General features: G+C 51.8%; 1 protein-coding gene across 3 annotated transcripts in view; it reads left to right on the top strand.

Annotated features, from left to right (window-relative positions):
• The window catches only part of DLC1 (DLC1 Rho GTPase activating protein), a 212,951-nt gene that overhangs the window by 161,179 nt on the left and 30,947 nt on the right, over positions 1 to 20,825 (top strand). For 2 of the 3 annotated variants that reach the window (XM_020979611.2, XM_020979610.2), the window contains exons 6-7: positions 19,171 to 19,242; positions 20,622 to 20,703. In XM_020979611.2, coding sequence (XP_020835270.1) covers positions 19,171 to 19,242; positions 20,622 to 20,703 — 154 coding nt within the window. Of the gene's footprint in view, positions 1 to 7,077; positions 7,485 to 19,170; positions 19,243 to 20,621; positions 20,704 to 20,825 lie in introns of those variants that run through there. The other variant, XM_020979612.2, reaches the window with a different exon arrangement.

Below are 20,825 nucleotides of genomic sequence, written 5' to 3'. Positions count from 1 at the left end.
GAACTCTAGTGAATTACTGGTGTGACCTTGGACGTGCTTCTTGTCTGCACCTGGGACTCTAGGGCGTGGTGTCACCCCCTCATGCCCTCCCCAAGTCTCTTAAGGAGATGCTTAGGAGACTCAGGGAGCCCAGGAACCTTGGAATCAGAAAGGAGTGTGTATATATGTGTGTGTGTGTGTGTGTGTGTGTGTGTGTGTGTGTGCCTAGTATATATGAATTAGCTAGTATAAGTGGGCCAAGCTCCATCCTAGAGCTGCATTTGCTGCTTCCAGTCTCTGGGAAAGACACAGGCAGGCTTCAGACTCTACTCCCTGAAATGAATAAATTAGTGAGTAAATTCTGTGCTTCAGCATCCCCTTGCTCCCAAGGGGCACCCCTCCTGACCTCAGAGACTTCAGCGTCAGGGCCCAAGGGTGCTCAGGGCCTACGCAGGCAGGTGTGGCCCTCCTCAGCCTGGAAGGACAATAGGGGTACCACAAAATCTGCTGGTGTCAAAGGTTTGCAGCTGGAGCCCCCTGAGCCAGTCCTAGACACTACTTGTTCACATGACTTCAGGCTCACCATGGAAGAACAAACCTATTTTCTCCTGCAAATAGATTCACTATGGTCAAGTAGAGAGACTTGGTTCTCCATGAGAAATAGCACCAGAAATTTGTCAGCCTGTATTAAAAACCACCAGTGAGCCCAAGGCCACAGCTTCGGCAGTCAGTTGTGACTCACCTGCTCCCTAAGGCTCTTACAATGAAGCCACATTTTCCTTCTCTTCCTGACCCTCCCTTCCCTTTCCTAGATTCCCCAGCGTTCACACTGTCCCCCAACTGTTCAGGTGTGTACCACCCTCCTGGCTCCAACCCCTTATGGGCTTCCCTCTCTGCCAAGGGGCTGTGAGGCAGCTAGCATGGAGTAGGCCCCCTTGAAAGGGCAGAACAGCCTGGGGGGTCTTTGTGGGGCTCACTCTTCCCTGGGTTCAGGTTTCATTCTCCCACTACCACCATCCCATACTCTGGGAAATTCTTCTAGGAAGCTACCATAAAAATCTCCTTAGCAAATGGACCAGTCAACAAGTATTAATTAAATGCCTTCTGTGTGTCAGGCCCTGCCCTCAACGCGGAGCTTACAGTCTAACGGCCCAACATACAAAAGTCTATGCGAGGCCAATGCGAATCATGCCTGGAGGTTGGCACAAGCAGCTAGGGAGGGGGCAGGGAAGGAGGAGGCACACACTGGAGGCATTCTAAGGGATGGAGGGGGTGGGGAAGAATCACATTCCAGACACGAGGGTCCGGTGCACAGAGGTAGGGACACACACACCGTGTAACAGCACAGACAAGTTTTGCTGAAAGAAAATGAGAATCAAGACATAGTAATTGTATATATATATATATATACACACATAGATATATACATAGATATACATATATATATAATGCAGATAACATACAATGCAGTTTTATATATATGTACACATATATACATATATATAATGCAGATAACATATAATGCAGATTTTGTGTGTGTGTATATATATATGTATGTGTGTATATGTATATATATGTACTTTTTCCAAGCGTCTCAAGTGCCAAAGGTCTCAGCCCCAGTCTTTGGGTCTTTTGCAATGAGCTTCCCCGTCTCAAGTCCAAAGCTCTTCACAGGCTAAGATCGGTAAGGGTGACCAGCTCAAAAGAAGGGAGAATCATCCTTTAAAATAAGAAGATTAGATTTAATGACTTTCGAGGTCTCTTTGGACCTGTGACCCTATGACCCTTTCCCAAAGCCTCCCTTCTCTCTGGGGGCTGCCTGGTCACTATCATTGGTTATGCTCCCACAAGTCACTGGGCCACATGGTAAGGATTGGCAACATTGATAGGATATAAAGAGTCCCCTTCTCCAAGGGGACAACTTCCAGTTAAATGCCCATGGTTCTAGGAGGTCTCTGGGATGACTTTACTGCAGCATTCATTGAACAAATATCATTAATGCTTCCTGGGTGCGGAGGAGGGAGCTGGCTGGGGGCTCCATGGGTCTGAGCCCAAGGAGAGATAAGTGGTGCTTAAGGTGCCATTGACAAATAGCTGTGAAGAAGAAAGGCCAAGCAGGATGATTGGCCGAGGAGAGGAATGGGCAGTGGGGATAGACTTTTAGGAAGGAGTCATCAACACCCTTCAGGGAATGAGGCTCAAACCTGAGGGCTGGAAAGGAAACCAGTCTTTGGCCTCCAATAGCTATTTCCAGAGCAACTAGGGATCTTTTTTTAAGATTAATTACTTTCCCCTAATTGGCTAATCGTTGTTTCCTTTTTTAAACTTCCTATTCTTTCTCATATCCTCTTTGGAGCTTGCAAATACAATTATTTCCCCCACTAATTTCATCATGTTCCACTGGATAAAAGTTCCATGATCTTGTTTCCCCACCCCCACCCCCAGTTCTGGGTAACCTTTGGTTTCCTCAGGGAGATCTCTGCAGCTCAGAACTGGCTCTGACTAAATCATGGCTTCACTGGGTATCTACTTATTGTTTACCATCAAGAGTCATGACAGGGCATAGAAGTGGAGAAAGAGTCATAGGTTCCCCCATCCCCTGAAGAGAAAAAATTCCTCATTAGAAATCCACATTACTCTAGGCAAGGGATGAAGGAAATGAAGCTGCCCCTTAAGCTCTCAGAGCAGTCTCCTGCAGTCGGGGTGGGGAGTGCTGGGTCCTTCTCTCCACTTCAGTTTCTTCATTTGTCAAAGAGGAATGATTATACCCATAACACTTTCCTCACTAAAGGGTTGTAGTGGGCAAACATTGAAACACTCAGAGAATTCTCACTGTTGGGGTAAGCTCCCCCTCCTTGGGGGTGAGACACAGTGTGAGCCATTTTTGTCATGGCAACATGGCCCTCAAATAAGATGCCCAAAGATGGAAGGACATGGGGCTGGGATTAGGGAAGCCAAGCACTGGAGACAACTACTGGGAACCCAGGAGAAGGATGATGGTGAGACCCAGGTGCACACGCTTCCAACCCTGGGCTGCTTAGAGTGATGATGCCAGAAAAATGAAACCCCCAAACCACTTTGGCCAGGTTTCCTTGACTTCTGAGCAAGTTGAAGACATTCCACAGATGAGCCTGAGTGAGAGTCCAGATGGGAAAGCCAGCAGCTAGGTCCCATATCCAAGGCAGGTCATTCAGCATCATGATCTGTGGTTGACCCAGATCCTTTACCCGGCAGCAAGCAAACTAGACCATTATGTAGAGTGCAGTGAAAAGATGAGAGAGAGGGAAAGGAAGGGAAGAGGAAACACACGCGTGCGAGCACACACACACACACACACACACACACACACACACACACACACACTTATTTAGCAGCTACTATGTGCCAGGTACTGTGTTAAGCACCTTACAAATACTATCTCACTTGATCCTCACAGCAACCTTGGGAAATGCTGTTATTGTCTCCATTTTAGAGCTGAAGAACCTGAGACTGACAGAGGTTAGGTGACTTGCCCAGAGGAACACAGCTAGGAAGTGCCTGACACCAGATTTTTTCCCCTCAGTTTTAAAAACTCTTTAATTAGAAGACATGTAAGAGAAAACTTACACCAGTCATCAATATATACAACTATATTTGGTTCAGCTGAATACCCTGCACTTAATGAAGCTCTTCATAATTGTTCTACCCTTTTGAGACTAGAAATAAATGAAATAGAATGTTTACAGATGGCAAGCAAATTCATTTTCCTTCTTTTTCTGTATGTCCTTTGCTTTCCTGCACTGCTTTTCAGCTTAAAAAGCCAACCAGGTAAATTTTACTTTCATGAACTCTACAGAGTTTCTACTTTAGAAAAATGTTTTCAAGGACAGTTTTTAGCTTCCTTGAGCCTTCAATGACTCTGTGACCTCATCCATGTGGACAATGTCTATCTAAGCATATCTATACCTTTTAATCACATGCAACTCATGTCTGTACCTTCCTGAAAATCCTCCATAGAGGTTACATCCAACAAGTTGGTAACCTTCTTCAGGATCTCTTCACATTATGTGGGTACAAATGGATCACATGGCCTGTCAATCTGGTATCGTTCCATATTACTATATGACCAACCCACTGAGGCCAGATTTGAACTCGAGTCTTCCTGACTCCAGGCTCAGTACTCTTTCCATATCACTATCTAGCTACCTAAAAAAGAGAAAGATAGATAGATGGATGGATGGATGGATGGATAGATAGATAGATAGATAGATAGATAGATAGATAGATAGATAGAGGTAGATAGATAGATAGATGGATGGATGATGGATGAATGGATGATGGATGGATGGATATGGTTGCTTGTAAGAGGGTGTTGTGCCCTACTTGTACTTCAGCAAAACTGAAGGTAGAGAGAGACAAAAGACAGACAGAACTAAACACAAAGAGAAAGGCTTGTAGATGCCAAGGAAACATTCCACACCTCAAAAAGCATCTCTTAGGTGGCTCAATTGTTATGAAAAGGACACAGGAGAAAATAAAATTGGCCCAGGGCACAGTGTACTCATAACTTTGCTGCCAACCTTTCCTCATATAGTCAGCAGTGGGGAACTTGGCTCCCTATCCTAAATAAAGTAGGTTCCTAAAACTGAGGGAAGCCATCTGTGAACCAGGAAGGGTTTGTTGGACAGCAGCAGCCAGACCTCTCCAGTCACCTGACTAGAGGTGACAAACTGAAGAACCAAGACTTCAAGGAAGTCAGAGAGGAGAGCCTTCTGCCCATCCTGGTGTGAGAAGAGTAGCCTTTGCTGAAAAGAGCCCCATAGCATTCCAATTTTAGTGGAGGAGGAGGAGGAGAAGAAGAAGAAGAAGAAAAGAAGAAGAAGAAGAAGAAGAAGAAGAAGACGACGACACCCTCATAACACTCCAATTTTAGGAGCTTAGTATTGTCCAGCCTAGCCATAAATTGCAACTGTCCATCAGAGAACAAGCCTATCTATATGTCCAGGGGTTTGAGGAAGGAGACAATCCCATTATCTACAGGATTCGGGGAGGCTTTGTTGAGGAGACCTGAGAGACATGCAGTATGTTAAGAGGATTCCTCAGTTGAAACAGGCATGCATTTCAGGCATGAGAGACAGTTGGGGAGAGGGGGATGCATGAAGGTGGGAGATGGAATGACAAGGCTGGGGGCTTGGGTCTGTTGGAATGGGACAAATGTGAAATTAGTCTGGCTCATTCCAACTGAAGGCCTTTGAAAAAGGAGGAGATGTTTTCTTGTAGAAGTGTCATTGAAGTTTTTTAAACAGGGAATGAGTGACATGACATCTGTGAGGAGGATGGATTGGAGAGAGGGGGTAGAGCTGAAATGTGAGAGACCAACTATTCCAGTGGTCCAGGGAAGAGGCAAGGAAGGCAAGAGCTAGGACTGAGTGAGTGGAGAAAGGTGGACCATGGGGAAAGAAGGTGGAGATGTTCTGGAGAATGGGAGGAGTCCAACAGGATGGGAAAAGAGCAAACTGCCTTGGTTTTCAAAGTAAGGGACAAGAATAGTCTGCACATGATGCCAATCACTTTGACTTGGATTCCTAGCCCAAACCTGGACTACAGTGTTAAAGATGTGATTAGGAGACACTAGGAAAGAGCAGCCACCCAGCACGGCTGCTTCAAGACTAGGTAGGGCTGGAGGAGGGAGGTCTTTGTTGACAGAGGTCTTAGCCTGGCAGATTGGGGTGCAGGATAATCTATCTGCTTTTCTGGAGGATGAGAGGGACAGGCATCTACCTGGATGGGAGTAGGAGGTATGGCAGCCAGAGGGTCTTTTGCAACGGCTTGGTCTTCGTTTTGCACAGAGACATACAGTGGAGTGGGTCAGGAATTATAGATCTGTGCTCAGTCCCATTCTCTTTAACAATTTGATCAAAATTGCTTTTTCAGCCCCTAGATTGGCTTGCTATTGTTACTCTGAAGTTAGAGATGGCATGCCTTCCCAGTCCTAACACCCTGAAGAACAGAGTCAGGACCCAAACAGATCTTTAAAGGCAGGCTGAAATAGTGAAGGGCCCAAGGTGAATCAGGAAGAAATTATTAAGGAGAATTAGGAATTTTCATGTTTGGGTCTAATAAAGTCAACTTCATTTTCGTCAATCAACAAACACTAATTAAGCACCTACTGTGTGGCAGGCACTATGCTAGGCACTGGGGACTCAGAGCCAAAGAAGGAACTTCTTTTCCCTCAAGGATTGTGCATTCTAATAGGGATAAGGTAGCTTTGGCAGTGCCGTAGGCCAAGTGAAAGGGAGGCAGGGGCAGTTTCCCGAGTCCAGGGCCAGCCCTGAATTTGACTTGTCCAATAGCCCCAGTTAATCGGCTAACTCTGGAGCAGATGAGGATGGTGACTGGACCCCCAGCTTTTATGGCCCTTCAAGTCTAGAAAGCTCTCTGTGTAGGCTTACTTTACCCCAACTCTGTAAGGTAAGAGATGCTCATCATCTGAACTTATAAATAAGGCAGCTGAGGCCTAGAGAGGGCTAGGAAGGGTCTGAGGCAGAACTGGAATCCAGGTCCAGAGCTCTCGGGAGGCCTGCCTCTAAATTCACTGCACCCAAGTCGGCAGTTTTACTAGCTCCCTGTGTGAGCCAGCCAGGAAGCCCTGGGCCAATCTCTGCCTGGTGAAGGGCTGCCTCAGTTTTCCCATCTCTCAAAAGATGGGGCCAAACTCGATGATCTCCCAGGTTCCCTGCTCCCTCCAGCTTTTGAAGTCCGAAATGGGAAGCAGTGGGGCCAGGCAGGAGAGGCGAAGGCGCTCGAAACTAGCCTCAGTCCTGGGCCCTGGAGCAGGGCCGCCCTTAGGGCCGGACAACTGGAGCCTTTTTTTGGAGGGGAGGAGGTGGGGAAGGGGGTGTGGATTGGGAAGCGCAGAGAGCTTCGGACCGGCAGAGCAGACACAGGGGGCGGACACCGGAGGCGGGGGCGGAATGAGTCCTCCCCTTGGGGAGGCGCGGCCAGGGGCGAGGAAGAATGTTTGGACAGAGTCTGGGCCTCGGCTGAGAGAGGGACTGGGAGGGGACCGGACCAGAGGCGGTGGGAAATCGGTCCTCCCACTGGGGGGGTGGGGGCGAGGCCAGGGGCGGGCGTTGGCTGCCTGTGGGCGAAGGCTGGTGGTCAGAGTGGATCTGTACGCTGCCTTAGATCAGCCGGCAGTCTAGAGTGGGCCAGGGTCTTGGGGCTCCACAGTGCGTCTCCAGCCTCCGCGCTCAGCGCTTCGAGGAGTCCGCGACCAGCAATGGCAATAGCGGCCAGGATGGCTTCTTGTCCCCCACTCCAAGGGTTCCCCGAGAGTGTCTAGTTCCCGCGGGCCTGAGGCAGCTCCCTCCCGCTGGGGAATCTGAGGACTGGAGCCCAGGGGACCATCCAGAGGGCAGGAGCGGGCCGGGCCGGGTCAGGAGCTCCGTGGGGGCCCGCACGTCCGCGGCGCCCCATGTGCAGGCAGAGGCCATCGCCACCTCCGGACACCATGATCGTCACGCGTAAGCAGCGCCCCGGGGGCCAAAGGAGATCTGGAGGGTGGGGAGGGTGGGGGCCACGGTATCGCAAGGGAGGGCCTCCTGAGAGCCTGGAGTCTGAGCCAGGCGGTGCTGGGGTAGGGGCTGGCTGCTGCGGGGCTGGGAGGACTCCGGGAGGCCCAGGTAGCTGGGCGGGAGTGGGGGAGCCAGAGGCTAGATCCTCTCCTCCTCCCCCACCTAGCTCTGACCCTCTACGCCCAGCCCCAGCTCTGCCCTAGGGAGAGGCGGGAGGGGACCCAGAAGCCAAGGGTGGGGGTGGGCGTAGGGCGAGGTCCCTTGAGGGAGCGGACTACCCTGGCCGAGACTGGATGTCCTCGAACGGCTACCCCTAGGGGCTGCTGTCTACCTGGCGGGATGAAGGTCGCTGCTAATCAAGTAGGCGCCGGACCCCTGGGGGCAGGGGTTGGGGGGACCGGACCGGACCGGATGGGACGTGACGGAGGTGTTCCAGGGTGGCTTCTCGCCCTTCCCCCTTCCCTCCCTCTCTCCTCCTTCCCCAGCCTCTTCCCTCTTTGCCTCTCCTTCTTTTCCCCCTTCTCCTTCCTCCCCCTTGCATTTCTCCTTCCCTTCTTTCCTTTTCTCCAGTCCTCCTGTGTAAGCCCAAACCAAGAGACTTTGGCTTTGAGCCTGTTTCCCGTGTTAGATGGGGGTGGGGAAGGGGTCGATCCCCATTACTTTAAAGCTCCCTTCCTGCCCGAAGTCTATGAGCCTGGGCTCCCTTCCAGTTGTGGGAAGTTTTCTGTCCTGGGGGCCTCCGAGGGGGCAGCTCGGTCCTCCCTGCCTTCCCTCCTAAACAGTACCTCCTTCCCTGACCAGTGGGGGACAGGCTCTTTGGGACCAAGAAATAACTCTGGGGTCTTCCCTGGGCAGTTCTGAAGCCCACAGGGCCCCCATCGAGTTCCCGTTAGTTCGGCACCCACCCTTCTCCTGGATGAAGGGGGGGGGGTCTCTAAGCAGCTGTGAGGAAGGAACAGGGCTTCAGCAAGCCCTTGGGCTCCCCCAAGTGTGGATTGTGAGAGCCGCCCACCCTCAGCCCTGAGCAGCCTCTGGAGCACCTACCTGGGACAAACTGACAGGAGGGGTGGGCAGCAGGAACTGGACCAGATTGGGCTACCAGAGGGGCCAGGAGCATTGAGGCAATTGGAGGAGGAGGATCCCAGGCATTTGAGGGTGACCTCAAAAACCACCCAAAGAGTCAGTGGCAACATGGGGTCCTTGATGGCTCTGCTGGGGGAGCAGTGGTGAAACATTGGATGTCTCCTGGGCTGCCAGCCTGCCTTCCTCCTTCATGCTTTGCTCCGTCCTATTGCCTCTTTGGTCCCTGTTGTCTTCATAGCTGGAGCAGAAAAGGAGGAAGCCTTCAGTGTCTTTCCTTTCTAGCGTCTGCCTCCTGGGGTGCAGTTGTTTGCCATAGTTGTGGTGTCTGGGTACCCCTGGGGCTGCGGCTGTAGGAGGCTGAGGCTGTTAGAGATTGTGGCTGTTGGGGGATAGAGCTGTTGGAGGCTAGGTCTGTTGGAGGCTGGGGCTATTGGAGGCTGGCACTGCCTGAGGCTGGAGCTGTTGGGGACTGCAGTAGCTCCCTCCTGGAGCTCTCTCCGACCCCCTTGGATACCCCACCTCCATTTCAGAGTATTGGGCTAGAGAGGAGGAATGCAGTTGGGGAGTGCCGTGGATTACAGGGGCTAGGGTGGCATTGTAGCAGGGCCCTGTGGGCATAAGTGTGAGTGTTGATGTGTGGCAGAAGCTTCTAGCCTGCCTGGATCTGAACTCCAAACCCAACATTCTTTCCACTGCTCCAGACGATGGCCTTCCTGGGGGTCCTCATATTGTCTCTCCACAGCTCCACATTGTCCTTTCAGAAGGGGCCAAGTCTTGAAGAGCAGGGATGGCCCTGCAGCAGAGGTGCATTCACAGGGGATTATAACTAGGTCTACCAGGAGGAAACTCTCGAGGGCCAAGGCCATGTTGGAAAGGCTTTCATTTCCTGCCCACCCCTCTTCTTTCATTTCCTAGGATGGTACAAGGGGTTGGAGGAGAATGTGGGAGGCAGGGAACCAGGCTGGGAAGGGGCCTGGAGTTCTATTGTGTCTGAGGATCAGTTGGGGAAGCTGTCTTCTTTGGCTGCTCGTGAAGGGAGAGCATTTTGGAGCAATTTCTGGGCTCATTCTCCTTGGTCTGGGAGAGGGGAGAGGGGAGGGGAGAGGTTGACTTTGTTTTCGTAAGAACTTCCTAACCATGAGAGTAGTCCCAGAGTGTGGAAGGGGCTGCCTTGGAAGGTAGTGAGCTCCCCATCCTGGGAGGTCTCCAAGCAGAGGCTGGACTTGTTGAGGACGTTATGGTGGGGCCTCTGAGGTCCGTCCCTGGCATACACACCTTCAGGCTCACTCCAACTCAGTTGGATTTTTACTGGGATGTTGACAATACTTACAGTGTCCCAAAAGTATGCATACTTGAAGATTGGAGAGGTGACCCTGGGATTGTCCCAAGTCTCTCTGGACTTTGGTTTCCTCTGTAAAACAGAGGCAGTGCTCCACCTGCCAAGCCCTGGGCTCTGCGTCTGAAAGACCTGGTTTCAAATCCTGCCTCAGGCTCTGGCTATTAAATGAGATAATTGTCTAGTGCTGCATTCCCTCTCACCCCTAGCTGGGTCACTTCCTTTCTCTGGGACTCAGTTTCCTCTGGGGTCCTTATTTACATCCTTCCAGTTCTCAATCCTAGAGCCCCTCTGGCTTTGCTGAGAGGGACCGTGTAGCCCAAAGGTGGGAACAGGGTGGCCCTCCAGCCCTTTGAGGTAAAGTGCTTTGCACCTGTCCTTTCATTGGCTCCTCCTGCTACCGGGGGTGGGGGGCTATTCAGGGTTTGCTATGAAATAACTGGCAGGATTTGAACTCAAGTTTCCCTGCCTCCCAGCCAACATGTGGTAGAGCTGCCAAAGTTCAGCCAGTGTCCTCCTGCCTGGCTTTTGTGAATTCCTGTGCTGGAGCCTAGGAGGTGTGGGAAGGAGGCTCAGCAAGGAGGGTTGAGGAGAGAGAGGCTTGGTTTGGTTCAAAATAATAACAATAATGAATAGTAATAAAAACTAGCATTGATAGAGTGCTCTGGGGTTTACAAAGCATTTTTCCTGCGTTATCTCATTTGATACACAATTTTTATCCAGGGCAGCAGCCAACGATACCTGGTTTAAGGGGCAGTTAAGACAGATGAGAAGGGAGGGTTCTCACCGCAAAAGCCCCCACCCCATTCCCCTGATTAACCGGGCCCCCTGTGGCCGGCCAAATGCCTAGCCCTTCTTATCTCAGTGTGAGGGGGCAGGGAAGGTCGTTGTGCTCAGGCCAAGGGAAGATTGAGAGGATTCTGGGCAGAGGAGGGGGGCCAGTGACAGGGAATATCATTTTCTCTAAAAAAAAAAATACTGACTATGCAGGGTCAAACTGTGTTTGTCCCAGGAAGCACCAGGTTGCCAGAATACTCAGTCCCCTTATCGTAGGGCACCAGGGTCATAAATTTGGAGCTAGAAGGGACCTCTGAGACAGTGAGTTCAACGCATCCATTTTACAGATGAGGAAACCAGGCCCAGACAGGTGAAGGGATGGCCCAGGGTCCCACAGCTAGTAAGGTTCTGGGGCTGGATCGAAACCCAGCCCTCCTGGACTCCCACATCCAACCCTCTACCCACCATAATACCCAACTGCCCACCAATGCCAGGCTTACCCCTTTTTTTCCAATGAAGAGGAATCCTAAGCACTTTGGACATTCTGTCCAGTGTTCCCCACCCCCCATTGCCTCCTTCCTTTGGCTGAGTGACCCCAGGCAATTCCCTTAACTGGCCCTGTCTCTCTGCCTTGCTCTCTGCTAAATAAGATCTGCCGAGTGCTTTGCAAACCTTTAAACATTCTGAAAAGGCTAACTATCTATTCTTACTCAGGCTATTTCACTAACAATATTAATTCATTTTATACTTAATAACAATAATAATAATGACTAGCCCCCACTAGCTGGAGGAAGGTGCATGGCTGCCCACTTGCATGGGTGATGTGGGCGAGGCTGGAGTTGTTGGCGGCTGGGCGCTGCCCCGGGGCTCTCCTCCTGGGGTGCCTCCTATCCCCGGAGTGGTTGGAGGGGGTGCCCAGGAATCAGTCTTCCCCTGTTCCTGCTGAGTCCACTTTGAAGGGCCGTGGATCTCTGGCTTCTGGGATTTCACTCAGGTGGACCCAGCTCCAGTATGGGGTGGGAAGAGGGAGAAGGTGGGGCTTGGACTTTTTCCCTGAGCTTCCCATGGGAGGAAGGCCTCTCATTGTCTGCCCTGATTGCCGGCCTGAGCATCATTTCCTTTCTGAGGAATTTGCTAAGATAGTCGGCTCTCAAATTCAGGCTGTAGGTTGAGGTTATCTGGGGAGAAATCAGAGCCAGCCAGGTTTGACCTTGGGGAGTGGTTGTCCCAGCCCTTCAGGTTGCTTGGGGAGACCGAGACCCAGAGGGTTTGCTCTCTCTCTTGGTGGGTGCTGTGAGCTGTCTGGTCACCATGTCTAAGCCAGTCTCCAATGTCCCAACTCTTGGGCCCACTGCTGACCCTTTGATTCTTCCTCAATGAAATCCCTGAGTGAAGGGCTGTGGCATCAGAGATGTAGCCAGAAGGGACCACTGGGGCCATCTGGTCCCTTTCTTTGTGTTACAGATAAGGGGAAGGCATACATCCAAGGGGAGCTTCAGGGGCAGAGGTGATCCGAGTCATTCCCTTAGGAGGCTGCCAGCACCCACTCACTGTTCCTTCCCACCAGGGCTTGGGGGTGACTCCCTAGACAGAGGATGTGAATAGGACATAAACTCTCCCCACCCATGGCCTGTACTTCCTGTCCTCCAGGTCCTGAAGGCAGTCAGTCCCCCAGAGGAAGGGACCTCACCTCCCTGAGAGCAGTAAGCAGTCTACAAGGCAGCATTTGGGTCTTGGTGCATTTGCGGTGGAGGGCCTGCAAAGAAAGGCCCATTCCCATTGAGCCAGATCTTGAAGAAGTTGCTTTAGCAGGACTTCCCACCCAGGAAACCTGTGGATCTGAGTGGGCTGGATTCTTCCTCATGCCCGCCTTCTCGTGCATTTATTAAGTGCCTCCTGTGTGCCAGACACTGTGCTGGGGGAGGTGGGGTGGATACAGAGACACAAATGAAATTGTCCACATTTTCAAGGAGCACATTTTTGAATGGAGAGAGCGCTGGGCTTAGGGACACCAGGGCTCAAACCCTGCCTTCGACAGTGTGACCCTAGGCACATCACTACCCCTCAGTTTATCCATCTGCAAAGTTAGGGGCCCGGACGCCTACCTTGTGTCCTAGATCGAAGCTCTGGAGGGGAGGGTGGGTGTGACCTAGGGGTTAAGGGGAGGGCCAGGAATCAGATCTGCTTCCTATCAGGGCCCTGTGTCCTTTGTCCTGCAAAGCTTTATCTTGAGCCAGAAAGGCCCTCGCTTACTGAGCACAGGGCCTGGCACGTGGGAGGCACTGGATAAATGCTTGTGGACTCTACTTGGGGAATGGCAGTCCCCATTTCCCAGCATCACCTCTTGGAAGATTGAAGAACTCGACCAAGGTGGTCTGGACATCAGGAGGAAGCCAAGGGTTTGGGCAGCAGACTGGGACTGGTCCAAAGCCATTCACTGCATGAGGAGAAGCCACAAATAGAAGGAGCATCTCCAGATGGCGAGGCTTTCTTTATCCATGGCCAGGGAAACCCTCCTTGGGCACCACCGTTCACCCCTGGCTCGGGGACGTTTGTGGGGGCTGACTAGAGGAAAGCCAAGGTTCCTGGAGATAGGGGAAGGGGAGGCCCATTCATAGTGTTGGCCCCAGCTAGCTGGCCTGATTCCACTGTGAATCAGGAAGGTCCAGGTGCCCACAGATGCCCGTTTGCCAAAGACGCCTCTGGACCGGCCCGCCTGCTGTACTTTGTGCTTCAGCTGTTCTTTAAGAATAGGCAACCCCCTGGAATGACAGCCTCACTACAATGGAGGCCCCCCCTCAGCCAGGCTGGTCCAGTAGCTGGGAGGGCTCACTTCTGCTTGGGTCCTTTCTCCCAGGTGGAAAGAATCGACTGAGGGGTGGGGAAGAAAGGCTCCCTGAACTGGCCTCTGCCCCTCTGAAGGAAAGGTCAGACTGGATGACAGGCATTCCAACAGGCAGGCACAGGGGTGGCCAAAAGTGCCTGAGGTCTGAGAGTCCTGGACTCAGAAGACTGACCCAGAATCTTTGAGGATGCACCCGAGATTTTCTCACAACGTGTCCTTAGGACCTCCAGGCTGAGAGGTTAATAATGGCTAACCTTTCTGTGGCCCACTGAGGTTTTCAAAGCACTTTCCAGTTATTTGCTTTGATTTCCTCCTCACAATTGTCCTGTGAGGTAGCCCCATTGTATAGATGAGGAAACTGAGGCTCACAGCATTGGAGTGACTTACCTATGGTCATATATCTAGCAAGGATCTGGAGGTGGCATTTGAACCCAGGTCTTCCAGAGCTCTGTCCACTAAAGACCTAGCTGCTGGCCAACAGCCACATAAGCAATCATGAATGTCAGAGCTAGGATGCGAAACCGGATCTCATGAGTAAAGGTTGGAAAGCAGGATTCTTCTGCTGTCTGCCAGGCCATCCCCAGGCACACCTTCCTCATTGGAGGGGGCTTTTCTGCCCCAAATGACTATGGGAAATAATGTCATAGGATTGCAGTCTCCTGGCCCTCGGGCTGGGAGAAACCTCGGGGGTCAGCCAGTAGACCCCTTTCAACTTTACAGAGAAGGAAATGGAGGCCCAGAGAATGCCCTGCCCAGGGTCACATAACCCTTAAGTGACAAACAGGGTTTGAGGCCAGGGCTCTTCCTGCTTCCTCATCACCGGCTTCAGTCAGAGGCAGAGTCACATCCATGACATCCTCATCTGCCACATCCCCCAGCTAGGTTGGAGCACATCACTCACCTGCTGAAACCTGCCATGGCTCCCACCACCCCATAGGAGGAAGACACACCGATTCTTCCAGGCCAGCCCCTCCCTTCCATGTGGCCTCAGTCTGCCTTTTCAGCATTTTTGGGGGCCCCGGGGACTGATTTGGTTGCAGAAGCCGCACATAGCTCTGGAATGCCTTCCTGGCAGTGGCCTCAGGAGGCTGCTCTCCCTTGTACAGACCCGGGCCCCCGGAGCTGGCCTGACCATCTACCAGGTCACTTCCCTGAGCTCCGGGGTCCCTGCTGTGGTCCTCCAGACCCACCGCACCTGCTCTCTCCACATGTGACATGCCTGCATGAACATTTTCAGCATTTTACTTAGCTCGGCTCTCAGAAGTGCCCCCCCCCCACATCCAGACTGTCCTGGATTAAAACTCAGCCATCTCCAGGGACTGGCTGTGATTTCTTCTTTCTGTCTGCCCCTAGGGTTTCTCTTTACTAGGAAGTAGCATTCCTCTGTCCTGGGAGTAACTCACACTACCCAGGCAAGGTCATCCCCCTCCTCCACATAGGCTCCAAAGAGACGAGGAACCCTCAGGCCATCCCAACAAGCCAGGTCAGAAAGTCTGTAGAAAAACCTCTCTGAAAAATCCCAGAGTTCTCTACCCATGTTACTTTCCTGGTCAAGAAAATTCCAATGACTGCCCAGTGCCAGCCCGGAAGACAAAATGTAAACACCGAAAGGTCTCTGGGTTGGGCCCTTGGAGACCTTCCCAGTGTGGCTCCGGCCTGCTCCTCCAGCCTGCTCCTCCAGCCTGATAAACGTTGATCCCTTTCAGCTGGAAGGACCTTTACAGAGTATTGAGGCCAGCTCCCTCGCTACAATTTTCTCTTTCTTTCACCTGCCATTGAAAACACAAACTTTTGTGATGAGTGTGCACAAACAAATCATTCCCACCTTGGTGTGTACCTGAGCCCATTCCTGTCAGGTGGAGAGGAGGCTTCACCATCAGCCCTCTGGTGTCTTGGGTCAGACATGTCCAGCTCCCACTGAAGCAGATTAAAATGTAAGTGGGAAGTATTTAATAGGACAAATAAAAATTGGTGGTTTTCTAAGTAAATAAACTGCCCATAAGGAGCAATTTCTGTTTGAGCCATCAGTGCATTGCTCAGAGTTCTCGTCTTTCAATATTGTTACTGTGTACCCTGTTTCCTGGTTCTGCATCAGTTCATACAAGTCTTCCCAGGCTTTTCTGAAACCATTCCCCTCATCATTTCTTACAGAGCAGCAGTGTTCCACTACAACCACGTGCCACAGCTTGGTCAGCCACGCCTCAATCAATGGGCATCCTCTCAGGTTCCAATTCTGTGCCACCCCGAAGAGCTGCTAGAAACATTTTTGTGCGTGTGGGTCTTTTTCTTCTTCGATCCTCTTTGGAGCACGGACCTAGAGTGTTACTGAGTCAAAGGCTAAGCACAGAGTGGGCTTTAGGGGGCGCAGCTCCAGATGGCCTCCCAGAAGGGGATGCGCAATAGCCCCTCCCTCCCAGGTTGTCATGGTGATCAAACGAGACAACATTTGTAGTGTTTGGCCTAGCACCTGGACACACAACAGGGGCTCAATAAGTGCTGCTTCTTCCCCTTTTAACCAAGAAGACAAACAGTTCAGCCAGACTTAACCAGCAAACCCAAGAGCTTCCATTCCCTGTGATTTCCCACGCCCATGGGCCCTCCCCTTCACCAATGGGAGGCGTGTCTTCCATCTCTGTTCGGGTCCTACCGTGGCTGCTTCGGTGGGCTTCTTCCCTGGCTCTGCTGGCTTGGCTTTGCATCCGTTCTCGTCAGTTCTTCCACGCTTCTTAGTTGTCCTTGTCTGATCTTTTCAGTCTCGACCAGCCTGGCCAGGGAATCCTGGATGAATGGGATGGCAGGACCCAGAGATGAGGAGACGTCGACATAGAGTAATTTTCACAAAATAGAAGATCCCGACTTCTCATTCTAGTTTCCTTTTTCTACCGAAGTCTTGAGTTCCAGGTCTTTAGGGGAAGAAGGAGACAGTTTTGGTGTAAGTGCATGGCAGCTTCCTCGGCTTAGCCCAGTGCCTGGCACGAATGTTTGTTGATGAGCGTGCGCAGCCGAACTTGGCTGGTTAACATGGAGAATGGAATGGGCCCTGTAGAAGTGAGCGGTTCAAGCACAATGCAGAGCCTTCTGATGCTCTCTGCTGGGAGGGTTTAGGAGAATGATGCCCTAAAGGGTAAGAGGACCACAGGGGGGTGTCACCCAGAGAAACAGAAGAACAGGAGGACTCCTGGGGTTGCTGCAGAAGGTCAGTCTTCTCCAGGGGCCCCTAGGAAGCCATAGTCCTTTGCAGATTGAAACCCCCACCTGCCTCCCCTGCGTTAATATCTAGAAAAGTCAAGGAATGGGAAGATTTGGGTGGAGAATGGGAGACTCGGCTCAGTCACTTTCCATCTGTGGGCTTGGGCTGGGTCTGCTTCCTGCTCCGTAAACTGGAAGATTACACTACATGGTCTTCCTGGTTACTTAGAACTGAACCTAGGACTCAAGTCATAGAGCTTGAAGTCTGCCTCAGGGCCTCAGGAGGGAAGCTGAAGTTCCCCCTCATGCTCCGGGGGACTGAAGCCCCTATGACAGGTTGGGTTCAGGCTGATGAGGCCTTGGAGAAGGGACCACCAAGAAGCAGCAGCAGCAGTGCAGAGCAGATTTTACTGATGGTAGGTCAGGAGCGAGTGTGACCAGAGGGGAGTTTAGTTAGCCTGGAGAGGAGGCTGGGCACAGCTCAGCTCCAGCAAAGGTGTCTCTGGTTCCCTGAACTTCCAGGTCTTTAGAAGTGTGAAAGAGCCGAAAGAGACTTGAAACAGCCTTGGCTTGGCCTCCCTTCTCCCATTCCTGCCTCGGTCTTCCCCGAGGATGTCCTCAAAGGGTTCTCCTGATCTGGAGGCTATCCTCCAAGTCGTTTCATGTCTATGCAGCCTGTTGGGAATCCCACACTGTCACCCAGGAGCTGGCTCCCTGTCTGAGCCCAAGAGTCCCGGCTGAGACCTTCGGATGGGTTGGGGGGCCTGTGTTGCCCACACCTACGTCCACCCTTGGGGGATCCCTTCTCTCCCACCGGATTAAATGCTGCATCCGTCCCCAGGAAGAGCCTTTGAGGCAGGAGCGATCTTCTTTTGTTCATTTGTATGTGCTCAGTGTTTGTCATGGTCCCTTGAATATATCAAGTGCTTGTTGAACAAATGAGTGAGTGGACGTGACGGGAGCAGGTTTTCTGGGGTCTCTCTGTGGCTTCACAAGCTGGGCAAGGCCTAGTGATGAGTAGAACAGAAGGGTAATGGGAGCTGGAGGTGGGTTTTGCTTCTGTGCCTGGGTGGGGATGGGTCAGAGGGGCGCTGAGGCCATCCTCTCCTGGCACCATTTGATCATGGCACTCAGCTAAAAAATGGCACCCATGGCCCCTGGGCCTACACAAAAGGATCCCCTGTTCTTTACCTAATTGTGCAGGGCTACTTGGGGGAACAGACCAGCAAATAAAGCTGTTTCCAATAAAAATTTCCTGTTTCCTCCTTACACATTTGCAAGCTGTTTGCTTGAGGAAAGCCAGGAATAAAGGCTTCATTGTGCCACCATTGTATTTTTAGAATCCAAAGGCATTTTTTTGTCCTTTGGAGAATGGCTCCCAACATGACCCTCTTCCCATGCTTGCTGTCCACACCCACACCTCCAGAGTCCGGGAGGATCTCTGGGCTCCTTGGGCCGAGCAAGCCTCTGATGGGGCCTGAGAAATGGTAAGAAATAACTAATTTCACATAAAAACCAAGCTTTTGTCTGATAGAAATAACTTTGTGGTGCCAAATTAGGGCAAAGGTTCTGCTTGTCACTTGAGGAGCCCTCATTTCCCCCATTACAAAATTCAGTATTGGGCATTGTCAATTTATTGGGGAGCTGGTTCTAAACTGAATTAAATGAACGACCCACTGAAAACTACTAAGTTTTAACTAGGTGCTCAGGACCGGGATAAATCCTGGGGGCACCAACAGAAACAAGGAAGCTAGCCTTGCTCTCAAAGCGCTCTCTTTGGGAAAGATAACTCGTAAAGGACAGTTGTAGGACAGATGGGGGAGCCTGGAGTCCCCGAGGTGAAGAGCACGGCCTAGGAGCCCCACATAACCCCAGTGAGGCACAGGACAGCGATGGGAGAGGCCGGGTCTAGAGGCGGGGTGGATGGCAGGGGACATGGCCTAGTGGTCTCTTCATGTCACCCCCCGCCCCATAACTCTAACCGTAATTACATATTTGAGACGATGTCCAAGAAACCTGAGGTCTTCCTCTGTGGTTATGCTAGGTTTGAGCCTCCACGGCCACTGGCTTTGTCCCTTCACTCCACAAATATGCTGAAGCCTGCCCAGGCCGAAAACCCTTCTCCTGGCCCTTTGGACTTTCTCCCCAGATCTCTTCTCTCTCCTCCCCTTGATCGCCACACCTACGAACACGTTATCTAGGCATCAGCAGCAGTCTCCTCACCTCTCCGTCTCTGTCCTCGGCCAGCCCCTCGCCGTGAGCCAGGCATGCTGCTGACAACCGCAGCCATCCTCGATGCCGGGCCGGGGCCTTCTTTCCTCTCGGTCTTCTTCCCGCTCCTTGAGTGCTGAAGGTGGGTGAGCCTTCCAGGACTAACCAGGCGTCTTGTCTCTGTTCCCCTGCAGAAATCGAGGCCAAAGAAGCTTGTGACTGGCTGCGGGCAGCCGGCTTCCCTCAGTATGCCCAGCTATATGAAGGTGAGTGGGGAGCGGGCACAGGGCTTTAGACAGCAGAGTACCATCATAAAAGAATCGGAGAGGCCACCTGTTCTGATCGACAGAGAGCTGGCCTTCAGGGCAGGAAGATTTGGGTTCTGGTCCTTGCTCTGACATCTTGGCCTTGGAGCCCTGGACAAGTCATTCACCTCTGTGCTCCAGTACCCTCTCTCTCTCTCTCTTTTTTTTTTTTTTTTTGGCTGGGCAATGGGGTTAGCTAGTAAGTGTTGTGTCTGAGGCCAGATTTGAACTCAGATATTCCTGAATCCAGGGCTGGTGCTCTATCCAGGCCCCTCTCTTAAGAACATTGGCAGGGGGATCCCAAGCTGCAGACTCAATGCTGCTCATAGGAATGCTCCTGCCTGCCTGCTTTGAGACCAGGAAAACAAAATCAGGCTTCTGTGGAGGCCTGTGGCCAGAGGGATTTCTGACTGGAAGAGCCGTCATTGGGTCTCTGCCAGAGATGCAGTGACTGACAGGCTGTTTTTCAGCTTTTGTCCTGGGCTTTTCTACCTTTTTCCTTGTTGTTTCCCCTATCACCGAACCCTCACTCACTCACTCTGGGGCCCAGATTGACATTCACAGGGGTGACCAAGACCTGTCCTCCTGTCTAAAATGAGGGCCCCCTCAGGACCTCCAAAGTGAGTCCTCCTGCTTCCCAAAGGCAGAGCCTATGCCAGTCTGGTGATGAGCCCGGCCCCTGCTCTCTCTCAGGCCGGCCAACTGCCTCCTCCATTTGACCTCCATTCCTGCCGAATGGCATGGGGGGGAGAGAAGCAGTGGAAGGTCTTGCGCTTGGCAGCTTCCCACATGTCATGCTAAAGATCCCAGCCCTGGGGGACATCTGGGTGGCACCAAAACTGGAATCAGGAAGACCTGAGTTCATATCTCAGATACTTCCTGGATGTGTGGCCCTAGACAAGTCACTTCTGTCTGCCTCAGTTTCCTCATCTATAAAACTAATTAAATGATAAATAATACCCATCTCCCAGGGATGTTCTGAGAATCAAATGAGATAATAATTGTAAAGTGTCTAGCCTACGGCTGGTACATATTAGGTGCTGGCTATTTAAATGTCAGTTGCTATTATCATCTTCATTATTATTACTGCTAGAGGGGATCTTGACCCACCCCAGTCCTGCTTTCTGCCCCTGGATGAAAGACACACATACACACACACACACACACACACACACATACACACGCACAGTGGCTCCTCCTCTCCAGTGTGGCTTAGACTTCACTTGCTCTCTATCTTTTGGGAGGATGCTGCCGCAGCAGCCTCAGTGGCCTCAGGCCTGGTGGGCCCTCCCAGCATGTGCCAGCTGCTTTCACAAAGCCTTGTCTCTTGCCCTCTGCAGATTTCTTATTTCCCATTGACATCACTCTGGTCAAGAGAGAGCATGACTTCTTGGACCGAGATTCCATTGAGGCCTTATATCGGTAAGTGGGAACCCTGGTGGGCTTCCCCCTTCCCAGAGAGGCCAGAGTGGGTGGGGGGAAGTGTGTCTTGTCCTGCGCAGGCTCAGCCCTCTCAGGCGGCCCTCACAGCCGAACCGCGACTT

Source organism: Phascolarctos cinereus, unplaced genomic scaffold (genome assembly GCF_003287225.1).
Source record: "Phascolarctos cinereus isolate Bilbo 61053 unplaced genomic scaffold, phaCin_HiC Scaffold_9;HRSCAF=440, whole genome shotgun sequence".
In the NCBI taxonomy this organism is placed as follows: Eukaryota; Metazoa; Chordata; class Mammalia; order Diprotodontia; family Phascolarctidae; genus Phascolarctos; species Phascolarctos cinereus.
The sequence above is the reverse complement of the archived record's forward strand: the minus strand, read 5'-3'. Positions and strand labels throughout refer to the sequence as shown.